The sequence below is a fragment of the Mustelus asterias genome, chromosome 28 (genome assembly GCF_964213995.1).
Source record: "Mustelus asterias chromosome 28, sMusAst1.hap1.1, whole genome shotgun sequence".
Taxonomy (NCBI): Eukaryota; Metazoa; Chordata; class Chondrichthyes; order Carcharhiniformes; family Triakidae; genus Mustelus; species Mustelus asterias.
Genome location: NC_135828.1, coordinates 10,976,146 through 10,989,066, shown reverse-complemented (window position 1 = coordinate 10,989,066; position 12,921 = coordinate 10,976,146). Strand labels below are relative to the sequence as shown.

At 41.0% G+C, this 12,921-nt stretch overlaps 1 protein-coding gene across 29 annotated transcripts in view; it reads left to right on the top strand.

Moving 5' to 3' along the window:
* zmiz1a (zinc finger, MIZ-type containing 1a) overlaps positions 1 to 10,575 on the top strand; it is a 393,531-nt gene extending 382,956 nt beyond the window's left edge. For 25 of the 29 annotated variants that reach the window (XM_078199394.1, XM_078199396.1, XM_078199402.1 and 22 more), the window contains 3 exons: positions 683 to 846; positions 2,779 to 3,024; positions 6,837 to 10,575. In XM_078199394.1, coding sequence (XP_078055520.1) covers positions 683 to 846; positions 2,779 to 3,024; positions 6,837 to 6,944 — 518 coding nt within the window. In that variant the 3' untranslated portion in view covers positions 6,945 to 10,575. The remainder of the gene's footprint in view (positions 1 to 682; positions 847 to 2,778; positions 3,025 to 6,836) is intronic. The other 4 variants (XM_078199408.1, XM_078199407.1, XM_078199422.1 and 1 more) reach the window with 1 other exon arrangement.
* The last annotated feature ends 2,346 nt before the right edge of the window (positions 10,576 to 12,921 follow it).

The following is a 12,921-nucleotide window of genomic DNA, read 5'->3' as shown; positions in this document are numbered from 1 at the left end:
GTCATACTGGTCTGTCGTGGATGCACTGCAAGATATTGTATTTAGGCACTAGACCATGAAGAAACCAAATTCTGGCTTGTGTAACATTATAGATGTGGTAGTTGGAGAAGTATCATTGTTATTGCCTAACAAACAGTATCTGTACATGAGAAAAGAAACACCAAGCTGCAGAGCTGAAACCAGAGCACTCTGCTGCCAAATATGAGGGAGCTACATTGCGTTGTGGTGTCAAGAACCGTAGAACACCCAGAAAGTGAGATATTAACAGAGATAACATCCTCAATGCAAAATGTTCAGCAGTCATTCACTGATCAGAGTTATAGATTGAAAGGAAGTGAGAATAGGTTCTGGCATGTCATACTGTGAATATATTATTGGAAGATATCGAAGAATGAGTATGGTGATTTTTTTCTTAAAGTTTGCCCTGAGTTGATGATTGTGGGTTGAAATATGCTTCATTTATCCCATGAATTTCCGATGCCCTCTTGAAGTGTTCAATTTTGCAGCTATTAACACAATAACTACCCGGGAGCACAGGGCAAGCTAATACTCCATTTTGTGGGAGCTGACTTGTTGTTTAGGATGCAGCAATTTCTCTGAACCAGCTTCAGTCCTGAGCAGGATGCAGATTGTTTTGAGAAGGCAGACTTGTTTAATAACACTGTCATAATCCTCCCAAAAGGTAACACTTACCCCAGCCATGGGAACTTCGATTTCCCACATGGCAACCCTGCCGGTACTTCAGTGAACGACTTCATGCATGGGCCCCAGTTGTCGCACCCTCCAGACATGCCCAACAGCCTTATGACTCCTGACAAGCCTCTCAGCCACTCCATGCCTGATCAGGTAAGTGATGCCATTTGTGTGCGTCTCTCCCTTTGTGTCAGACAGTGACCTTTGCATTTGCACTCGGGATACATTCAGCCTAAGAGATGTCGAGTGTCAGGATCCTGTGTTTGCGACAGTGTTCCAGCGTGCTAACTTGTGACAAGAGTTAGGGAGTACAGATAGGAATTCTATTAATGGGACAAGGTGAGATGCAGCAAAGATCAAATCACTGCTGATGATCCCGAGGGAAACAATGGAGAATAACTTAGTGAATTTGCCATCCAGACTCCTTTTAACTAACTCTCTGCAAATATTCCTGTCTGATTGTGCTTCTGAGTGTGTAATGTGGCTTGGAATGTTTCTCTATGGCGCTGACATTTTTCATCTGCCTTGTTTTTTTTCTCTCTCCATACAAATCTGGTCTGCTTTTGTCTGTGCTTATTTCACTGTTATTTCACACAAATGAAATACAAGGGCAACTACTAACTAGCACTTGATGTTGTTAAAGTTGCCACAAGCATCCCATTGTTTTGTCACTCACTGGTAGACAGAGGCGCCAGATGGTTGCAAAGGGTCGCCTTGCCAAGTTCTTTCCGCGGTCTTTTACACTGAATGTGTAAAAGTAAAACAAGGTGGTTCACAAATGCCCCCCCTCCCTGCCTCCTCTCCCCCCCCCCCCCCCCCCGCCCTGACCACCTCCAGCCCGTCTGCCCCCCCACCCCCCCAAACCTGGTTTTAAATATGGTGGAGCCCAACCTTTTCCAGTTAAGTACTACTTTTGTTGGAATGGGCTTGTTCTAACCCCACACCACACCACAACAAGAATGGTTTGGATCCTGTTTATCCCCACCACCAAAATAGACCCCATCAGTCTCGCAGCAGAGGAATTCATCAGGCGAAACTCCCAACAAGATCGCGCATATCCTGTTTAACCAGGTGATTCTACTGAGCAGCAATCAATTGCTAGAAGTTTTTCTGATGGTACTGAGTTGAAGTGAGGAGGGGTTTTGCTGCAAACTTTCATTCCACTTCACCACATCAAAGGTGGATACGTATTTGCTTGTTCATCCTCTGATGTTGGAAAGCTACAGCCCTCATTATTGGGCTTCCCTTCAAGAACCAACCTGCTTCTGCCTCCATGCATACACATAATAAAGGGTGTGTCTTTTGGGGGTTGGGGGGATGGGCGGAATGTTTTCAACTCTGCAGTATTGAGCCAACAGGAAATCTATTATTGCAGTCAGGATAGGGAGGGGTTAGGAAGTTTTTTTTCCATTTAACACGAGAAGCTGCTAACAAAGGACTCTTTTCTGTAGTATGTACATGTATTAGTGCACAGAGTTAATCTGTGTTAGAGACAGTATCTCTTTCTGTAAGCCTACCCAGTGACTGAATACCAGAACCTGCACAGAGAAGGTTAATTAACATGCCATTTTTGCAATGGTATTTACTAAATTTTCTTTTCAAAGATAGATCACCATTAATATTTCTAGCATGTTCCCTCTAAACGTGGTTTAGGAAGGGATTTTTTTTGGTTCGGAGGCAGTAGTTTTATTTGTTAGTGCATTTCAGCCTCAGTAGGCCAACAAAAAGGATACTTTCTCTTGGAAAGTTTTAAACCCAATATGAGCTATTGTGAGTGACATTGTCAGCAACTAAAAGCGATGAGTTTCTAGGGCTTTAATGCCAGCATTTGAAGTGTTCACAATGAGTGGGTCGTTAGATGTTCTCTAATTGTGGGTAGATTTTCTTAGGTTTGACAGTGACTAGGTGTTGCAAGTTAATGCTGCAGAGTTGACTTCCTTCTAAGTCTCCAGTGAGATTTGAAATTTCTTGGAGTGGGGATTGACTTTCTCTCCTGTCTAATGGCTGGGTTTGGTATTAACATTCTTCAGACATCTTGAGCACTGTACCTTGTGGCCTCACTCTCTCCTGCTTCCTCCTTCGCAGATGCCTCATCCTGGCAGTACTGATCAGTCCCATAGTTCCATGCAGCAAGGTTTGCACGCACTTCACCCCAGCAGCCAGTCAGGGCAGCCATTACATCACAGTGGTCCTAGCCAGCAGCCCCGGCAACCCCAGCAGGCTGGTTCTAGCAACCATCCACACAGTGATCTGACCTTTCGCCCTTCCTCCACCTTGGAAGGTCAGGCTGGTGGTCAGGGAACGTCCGACATGCCGGAACCCTCACTGGATGTAAGTGTGCGTCATGCTCTCATTTGCCTGCCCATCCACTGCTAGCAAATTCTGGGCACAGCAAAACGCCTCATGTCACATCATTGTTTTATACATTTTCACGTGTTACTTTGTACTACAGCAGCCTAGGACGAGAGCAGTTTGCTTGGCTGCCTCATTCACCTGTCTGTTTTGAAGAAATTACTTTATTGTATAAAATATGGCTAAATGACTGGACAACAAAAGAAAAAAGAGGTCAGGGATACAGCAATTGGGTTCACTTGATTATGAATATTGTCCATCGGATTTTATTAAGAACAGTAGCCCAAAAATGCATATTTGTGAAGTATGAAATTGAAAGGTTGGCTGTACCACAAATGTGTTCTTAACATGACCTGTTTTTGAACCATTTTTTTATTTAAAGAACCATGGTGAAAAGGTGTTTATAAATTTATGGAGGCATCAGCTGTCAAAAGCTGGTTCCTGGTGCTGTGATTGTCTTAAACTAATGTCACGGAATCAGTGGGTCCAGTTTTTATAACATGGTACGTCTCGAGGCTCTGGGTGCTGAAGTGAGGTAGAATGGCCTCTTTCATCTACTGAACCTTAGCCTGCATTGTGCTTGGTCTGAGGGATGAAAATCTCCTCTCACTGATATGAAGGTTCTACTTGAAGTGGGTTAAGCTTTCCTGCTCAACACAGAGTCACAGTGCCCCGCAATTCAGCACAGTTTTATCGTCAACAAGGCCAGTAAGGATGTCTGCTGTGGAAAATGGAAACTTCACTCTGTAATAGGGCAGAGCTTTCTTTGTGGGGGTTGTGTGTGAACGGGAGGGGGGATTTGGGCAGTGTAGTACAAACTATGCTTGTGCTTAGAAAGAATTCCAACCTCGCAACCCCCCGGTCCCCTTTCTGGCAACAGAAATTGCTACAATCCCCACCCTTATACAGCAAGATGCTATAATATTGAGCCACTGTGTGTGGTATTGAGAGCTTTCCATACCACTCTCCTAATGCAAAATCTCCCTTTCAAAATATGGCTGGCTGCCTCATTTACCCTCTTTCTCCCTCATTTTGTCCATCTGCTGTCCTCTTTTCAGCTGACCTAGACAGACCCTGTCATCTTCAGAACATTTCCCTGCTACGGTTTCCACGGGCTGCCTTCTCTGCTGGCCAAAATGTGAATAATTGAAAATATCACCCTCAGTGCCATGTTCTGGATCTGGAGAGTAACCTTCTGAGGTTGCTCTCCGCAATTTGGCGACACAATCCAGGCTGTAACTGAAAATTGATGCAGACACAGAGTCGACAAGTGGTCTAGTATTCCATTTCTCACTTCAGACATCCTTCATGTTAATGAGTACAAAAAGATTCTCCCTCTTATATCCCCGCAAATTTAAAATCATGTTGTAATATTGCAAAAATAAGTTAGAATGGTTTAAAACTGATCATGTTACAGAAACAAACCATTTTGTGGATAGTACAAGTCTTTCAGTTTTAATCATTACCAGTTTGGAAGTAAATTGGATGAGCTTAATTGCTTCTGAACTTCCTAAGGACAATGAGGTAAATCTTCAACTTGATACCTGGGTTTAAGACTAGCATTAAGAATCGACTATCCCACTGTAGAAACTGCCAATTTTGACTTCCACGTTAGAAATGAAAATAGTGCACTTTCTATAACAGATGGATGATGAGCCGGTTTTTCACGTGGGAGGCAAGTTGAAGATCCAACCCAACAAGTCTGCAGTGGTATACTTATAAAGTAGTTTAGTTAATGGTGCAGTGCCCAAAGCCAATTTGAATCTGACCACTATAATTAGTGTTTGCTCTATAATCCATTCCCAAAGTCTTTCCTCGCCCACATTAATTTATGACTACTTGCATGTACTTTCACCTTGGGATGTTGCAATGACTTTTAAGGTGCTGCACAAATGCAAGTTTTTGTTCCTGCTCGTATCAAGCCCAGGGACTGGCAACATAGAGATCCAGTATCTTCAGCAAACCGTGCCCAAAGATCTTGAATTCCTTTAAAATATCTGTAATGAAGCACATATATTATGAATGAGCAGACTCTTTTGAATAATCACAAACAGCATGTTTCATTGGGAAAAAATTGCAGCTTTAAACTTATGCACTTAAGAGGATTTGTTGAGTTATTTTCTAACTTCAAGCAACTATTAACAACAGAATGTGACTGAAGTATCCCATTTGTTTGGCTAAGATGTGAATACATTGGCCAATGTTACTGAGTTAGCCCAGTGTAAATGACTGACATCCATCAATAGCGAACTCTTGAACTCTGTAAATTTCTTGAAGCCTCCTGCAAAACAACTGAATTCAGTTCAAACTTAAAATCAGCACTCTCACTTTGATACAGTTTTTTAAAGAATCTAATGGTAGAAGCAGAAAACATCCACGCAAAGCTGAACTGCTTGCAAGGTATGCAATAAATAAGGTTTGCACCATAATTCTGTGAGGACCTTGAAATTAAAACAAAACAGAAAATGCCTTTGATTTTTGTGAGCGGGTGCTGCTCAGAATGAAGCATCGTTTGGAACTTTAATGAACATTCAAAAGTCAATTTGCTGACATATGCTCAATACTTGTGAGGTTTGGAAATGTAAGTAACATGCAATCCCCTCCCCACACAAAGACACACACACAGCAGAAATAATGTTGTATTATAAATCACAGAGTAAAAATCAATGCAAAACCAGGGCCTAATTGTTGTCATTCACCTCTCCACTTACAGCTCCAATATACCTGTTTTTTCATAGCCTTCTCTTGCCTATTTTACAACTGTATAGCAGGGGCTACATGCTTTGCTGTGAACAATGGCTCCACCTAATAGCAAGACTCTAAACAGAGAAAAGATAGCCAGCGAAAGAAATCAACTTTGGAAAGCAGTTTGAACTAATGGGACTCTTAATTTGCATCAAATAGACCACTGCTTGAGTCATCCGGCCATCTCAAATAGTTCATGAATTTTGTAGGCTGTTCCCCACCTTTGCCCTCCAACTGCTGCCAAGTATGATTCCATGATCAAAATAAAATACACTTCAGCCCAAAGATTTAATCACCTGCTTTTAAGTTGAAATGGCATGGGGAGCATACTTGACAACTTAAAGAGTTATTTAATAATGCAGCAAATGCTTGCTAACCTCCTGGATTCATCACATTATTGCAGCTGATTTATCAGCCTAAGTTGGCCTCCTGTCAGGCATACCTTATAAGCCATACTTTAGATGTGAGACAATGTCATATAATGCACAAAAAGGCCATGATTTCCTCACTATTTACACCACCACTCCCCCCACCCCCCGCCCCACACACATACACACACAAAAGCCCCTGTGGCAGATTTTAATATTCCACAGCAGATGCAGAATGCTATTGACCACTGGTGGGAATCTTCCATTTCCATTGAAGTCTTTCGGCATTTGCATGGCTCGCCCCGCCCTGACGCCAGCGAATCCGCCATGAGGGGTCAACCTTGGCGCGACCGGAAGATACTGCCCAATGAGTTCCTGTCTTGTAGACAATCCAGCAAGAATACCAGACTTGCCTGACTGTGGCTGCAGTATGATGGGAGCAAATTGTTCATGTCTTTGCAAAACCTAATACAGTGTACCGTTTCAATGACTTCGGTAAAAATTACATTAGAAATGTAAATGTGTACAATGTTCAGCAGCCTTACTATTCCAAAAATAAGTTTACTTGGCTAATAACTTATTCTCGAGTTATGACTAGGTATTTTGTTGTTGATGATAAAGTATTCTACTTGGGGGTGGACTTGATAACATTGAATGTTTGTCTTTGGTTCCTTACAGCTTATTCCAGAATTCACAAATCCAGATGAGCTCCTGTCCTACCTTGGCCCTCCTGACCTGCCCAGCAATAGCAATGATGACCTTCTCTCTCTCTTTGAGACCAACTGAAAGCAAGTCCCTTCACACATCCTCACCATGTAGCCGCACAAGAAGTCAAAACACCCTATTCTGCAAGAGCTCCTACACTAGATGAAATGATGCACTCCAGGCTCCTCTTCCTTCCGAGTTGGTTGTCTTGCACGCTTGCATTGACTGAACGCAGTGTGGGCGGTGGGGGAGGAAGCTTGCAGCTTCACTGGAAACATCATTTATGATCGTTTTTTTTTAAAAAGAAAAACCTTGTAGCTTTATCCAATTGATTTTTGTGAATAAATAGGACAAATTCCATTGTGTAAAGTGTCCAGGCGCTAAATTTGACAAAAATGACAATGAAAGGCGGGAAGGATTGTTTTTGTAGGCCAGTCCCCAACGTGCTCTCCTCCACCTTCCCACTCCCCCATCTCTAATCCAATATACTAGACGCAGTTGCTTCATTCAGCAGCTCCAATGACAATAGCAGAAGATGGACTAAGAGGAGGGATGGACGTAAGAAAATATTTAGGTCAGAATGCAACTAGAAAGCACAACAATGCTGACATGAATGTCAAATTGAGAATATATGTACAAAAACAGTGGAAGGGAAGTTGTGGCCTCCGTACCTGAAGAAACGTCTTCTGTTGCTGTCTATTTCGGTACATGTACAGAGATTTTTCCTGTTTTTTCTTTTATCTTTATTTTGCAACGTAAGGGACTGTTGGCTACCTGCAAGTCAAATGCAAATATATTCATTCCTTGCAGTGTTTTATTGCAAAGCACAGGTGTCTCACTGGCACTGTCGTGCCAAACTCGCATTCTATCCATACTGGGCGAATCATTAAAAGATCTCAATGTTTACGGCTCAGTCTCAAAAGCAAAGTATCAGTGTCATGATTGTGTGCAGCGGAAGCAGCAAATGTCGGACAACTTGTTGCAGCACAAAGGTTGGTGAGCTGGGTACGGTCCACTGCCGGAAAAGTTGGGAACCCTCATGGTCAGTGGCTGAAGACATCTGCAACGTTTTCCTGGTTTGTGTTTTCCTCTGCCTGGGAGCCACAACCCCACTGTCTTGCACCAGTGATGCTTTTTCCTTTCACCACACTGACACCTCTTTAACCTGCATGGGCACCATACCTCTTCAGTCCTCATTTTGTGCTGATTATATCTTATTCGAACTGTGTTGTTCAATAGTTGTATGACAGGATGGGGGAGAAAAATACCTGCATGTGTGCACAACAACTACCCTGCATCTGTGCAGTCCAAACGCAGATTGACTGTGTACCAGTTAATACCTCCACCATTGTACTAAATACCCTGCCCCTCCCAAAAACCTGTACATTTGTAATCTGCGACGCTACTTGTGCTACACAATTGCAAGTGCCAGAGGGATTTGTTGTGTTTCCAGTTAATTTTTATTACCTTGTTTTTTAAAAAAATATTATTATTAAGCTGATCTTTTTTCTTTTCAACGTACGATAAAATGATCTGAACCAAGCTTGCCACTGGGAGCTTGGAGGATGCTTTAATCACCAAAGTCACTTGTTTATTTTCCCTACATTTTGCTCTGTCTAGAAGACAAAATCTGATCCATCACTGCTGTATGTGCATAGTTATGTATGCTAGTTACCAGTACTCAGCTGTAGATATTAAAATGAATGGCTATTTGCCTTTGCTAGTAGCAGTATTGATCTGTAATCGTCATGTAGAAAGTTGCCAAGTAATTGAATACATTTGAGGTTCTTTTACCCTGTCTCATGTTAAAGGCGATGTTCAGTATGCAAATTGATTATTTTAAAATGCTATTGTAAATACCTTTGTGAATATTTTAGTAATGTCTTTGGTAATATTCAACTTTTTCCATGATCAGATTGGTTGTCTTTTTCTGTGGTTTTTAAATTGTGGTCCCGCTTTCAAAGAGGATTCCTCTGCAGAGTAGAGGAGCATTCTCCATCCTGACCCAAAAGCTAAAGCTGTCGAAATTACAAGTGAAAGCATTCCCCTCCTTTTCCAAGCCTCTAAGCTCTCAACTGTGCTCCATTAAGTGGGAGAGAGAACACAAGTCACTCGCGCAGGACACTTCATTTCTGTTAAGTGAATAACATGTTTCATTGGCTGGGGATATTAGCCATTTAATTACCAATTTTGACACTCGGTTGTTAGAATTCTTTTAATTGTAAAGTAAGTTTCCGAATGCCATTGCTTCTCCTGTTACTGCTTTTAGATATCGAACAAGTTTGACAGGAAGTGGGCTGTAAACATTGTTTAATATGTATAATTAAAAGGTACACATTTGGGCAGGGCTTCATAACTGTAAAGTTTGTTAATGGGCAAGGAAGGGGGATGTTGTTTTAGGATTTTCACTTAACAGAAATATGGGCATAAATGTAAGTGGATTTGAGTATACTTTATCTCTGGAGAGGGATGTTGGATAATTCCTGGAAGGTTCGAATACAAGATGTTGACCTGTGTCACATTCTTCTGATTTGGGACATCAATGTGATATGCACCTACATTTAAGGAACATGAGCTTAAGAGGGTGACATACATCACCAAATCAATTGACTGTAATTGTGAATTGACACTGCGAGGATCCCCACATTTGAGGGTTGAGTTAACCTGGGGGCAAGTGGTAATTCTCTGCTCCAGTGCTCCAGTCCTGGCTTCTACTTGTGTGGATATAATGAGGCTATTTTCTGTGACCCGTTTTAGTTTCTTCCCATTTTAAGAGCAGCTAGTCCCTTGGTCTGGCAAGCTACTGGTTCATAACTGGGAACTTGTTTGTTTGAAACAGCTTCGACAAAACACATAGGATAAGTGAAGAGTATCCAATGACAAACAATGCACTGCCAATGTATTTTTCCGGAAAAATGTTCTAACATGTTATAATGTTATTTTAAAACAAAAAAAATCTGCTGGTGAGTGAGCACTGGCATGTTTGGTGTTGAATTTTTTTTAGAGCTGTTTCACACGTCCAGTTCCCATGGTTTTATAGTAGCCACTGTGGAACCCTGATTGGGAAGGAACGTCGGTGATCTTTGAATCCCTGCTCAGACTCTGTAAGGACAAAGCAGATACCATCGTCTATGGCAGGGACTAAGGGACATGTGTACATATGTAAATGACAAAGGGAGACATGTTCAATGTAAAGAGAAGTGCGTTCATTTTCCTGAAATGTGCATTGTCTCAACAAGCTTGCAATCCATCAGAAGTGACTGTGTGGAAAATGAATGCTGTTTGTTATCTTTCGTGAAGTTTCAGCATTCATTCACCTCTGTAATATACTCTGATCCTTCAGAAGAAACCTTTGTTTTACTTATGTGTAATATTTAGCTTCAGTGTATTATCTAGTAGATCACCTGCATATTTTTAAGGTGCTACAAAATTAATGAAGAAAATGAGGGGTTAAAAAAAGATTGTAACCAAATTCATAGTTTGTACAATTTTTGATATCATGATCACTCAAGAATTCAAAAAGGGTACAGTCTCTGTCACATGCAGAAATGACCATTGTTTTTTTTCCGTTTGTACATTGTATGTACAATGCAATCATTTCATACTTTAAACTGGTCAGAAAACTAATTGTGATTTTTAGTCTTGCAAACTGTATGTAGTTAGATGATGTGACAACCTAATATTTATCTAATAAATATGTATTCAGATGAAACTGTGTGCGGCTTTTTAATGTTAATTAACTATAGAGTGGGTATGGAACTTTTGAAGTGAGCTCTTCAGTTGACAAAATTGAAATCCTGACAAACACACGTATACTCTTTTCTAGGAGAAAACAAGCTGGTGAAAAGTTACACTCTGTGATTTTAAGTAAGGTCCCCTCCTGCAACCTGTGCTAGGATCCATATCGGGTTTAATGGAATGAAGGCCTCCTGTCTCCAGCAGGAAGAAGAGTCTCATAAACTGGCACTGAACTATTAATCCTGCTCAAAGAAGAAATGAGAAATTGGGAAAGCTGGAGCAGTGAGTGGAATGCCACAGTGGACCAGTTGGAAGTGTAGAATCAAGTGAGACTGAGACTGCTGTTGAGTGCAAAGGGTAAAGGAATGTTCAATTTGCCATCAATGTGTTCCCTCAGTTTCCTTAGGCAAAACAAGAAGAGGACATTCAATAAAAAGATAAGCACTAAAAAGAGAAATGAGAATTGTAGGGTTGTAATGTTTGAGGACTCTAATGAGGATGGCGGAAGAAAGGAAAAGACAAACAATGGACAATATTCAGACACTAAACTTGTAGTGTGAATACACCTTAAAAAGTGCTCATTCAGGCCCCTCATTCCACATTGATACGGTGTCCAAAGAACTCTTGCTGCTTCTACTTATCAACTGTTGTGGATAAAAAGCACTGAGTTTGGACTGAGCTGAAAGAAGGGAATTTTTATTACATGCATGCAGGGGAGAATCTCAGCATACCAATATCTCTCAAAGAATCTGGTATTTATAGAATTGTTTCAGAAAGAACAGACACAATTGTTTACACCTCATGCCTTGTCACTGATGTCATCTTTGTTCTTCACAATATCATAACCCTTAGTTTAAGCACAAATGGCAAAAAACATATAGAAAAATGGGCCAGATGTGTAAACCAATGATATAGCAGGAAAATACAGTAAGAGGCAATATCTTTCAGCATAATTCAATGATCATATTAACCATTTATTTTCCATATCGTCAACCACTCAAGTTCTGTGCAAAGATTGTCATCAGGTCAATTGTCATAAAATAGTTCTGGATGGGAAGACCATTCAGTAAATTACAATTAAGCTGTCCACAAAGCCTCCACATTCTCTCCTTTTTAGTATCAGATCAATTACTGAATGACTCCAGGCTCGATTATAAGCTACAGATCAAAGAATTGTTCATCTTCAATCAGGTTGGTGTTGCTGGTATATTTACTACAGCTTCTTGATTGTAGGTTACTTGATGTGTGTCAACATTCGCTTCTGGGCAGCCATCTTCTCAACACTTATGATTAATTTGTTGCTTCTGGACTTAACGTAGTAAAGATATTAATCTGTCAAGCATTGATGATGCTGATTTGAAGCTGAAAAGATGTTCATTTATTTTTCATCTAGTTATCAGAATATAGTTAAAAAAAAGAATTGGGATTAGTGGCTTTAAGTTGGAATTATCAGTTGTAAAATTCTCAAGTCACTCTCCATCCTGACTATTCCTATTGCTATTCCTTCACTGTTACTGGGTTGAGAATCTGGACTCGCTTCCCTAACAGCACTGCGAATGTACCTACACCACATGGATTACACAAGCTCATGAAGATGGGCCTCACCACCATCTTCTTCAAGAGCAATTACGGAAGGGCAATGAAAGCTTGCCTTGCCTGTGACACCCACATCAGAAAAACGAATTTAAAAATACTCATCATGGCCTTTTTCTCTTTTGGGATACATGATTCTTCCAAATGATTCCACAATTTTGCTGTGTATTCTTGGTTGAAAGCCTAAACATCCATTAGTCTGTTGAAACAAGTTGTGCCCAAGGGAAACATTGCTTGATTGACAGTTTTTTCTCTTAGATATATTCCTCAATTACTCCATGTTTATTTAGACAGGGTAAAGAGAGGTCAAGCACTTGTTTTTCTGTTATTGATACTGTAAATAACTGGTTGATTGACACTTTTATCGGGCTGTGTGAAAAGTAGTAGTTTTTGTAAGGAAGTTTTGAATGAGTGAGTGACTTTTCAAAGTTTTTTCACATATGACACTTGCTATAGGCTTCATTGGTTCTGTACAGAGCAAAGGTTGCCATGGAGTGTATGTGGGGCCATTGACAGAGGTGGAGGGGCATAGCTTGGCATGAAGAGCATGAGGAGCCAAGGGGGTGGGCAGAGGGGCATAAGTTGGTATGGGGAGATTATAGGGAATGTGTAGGAGATGAGTGCTAGAGAGCATTTTTCTGTTCTACTGTAACTAGGACAAAGTCCCAAAGCAAAGGAGACAGGCCTTATAAACAGCCCACCTTCACACCTGGCAGCCCTTGTGGAT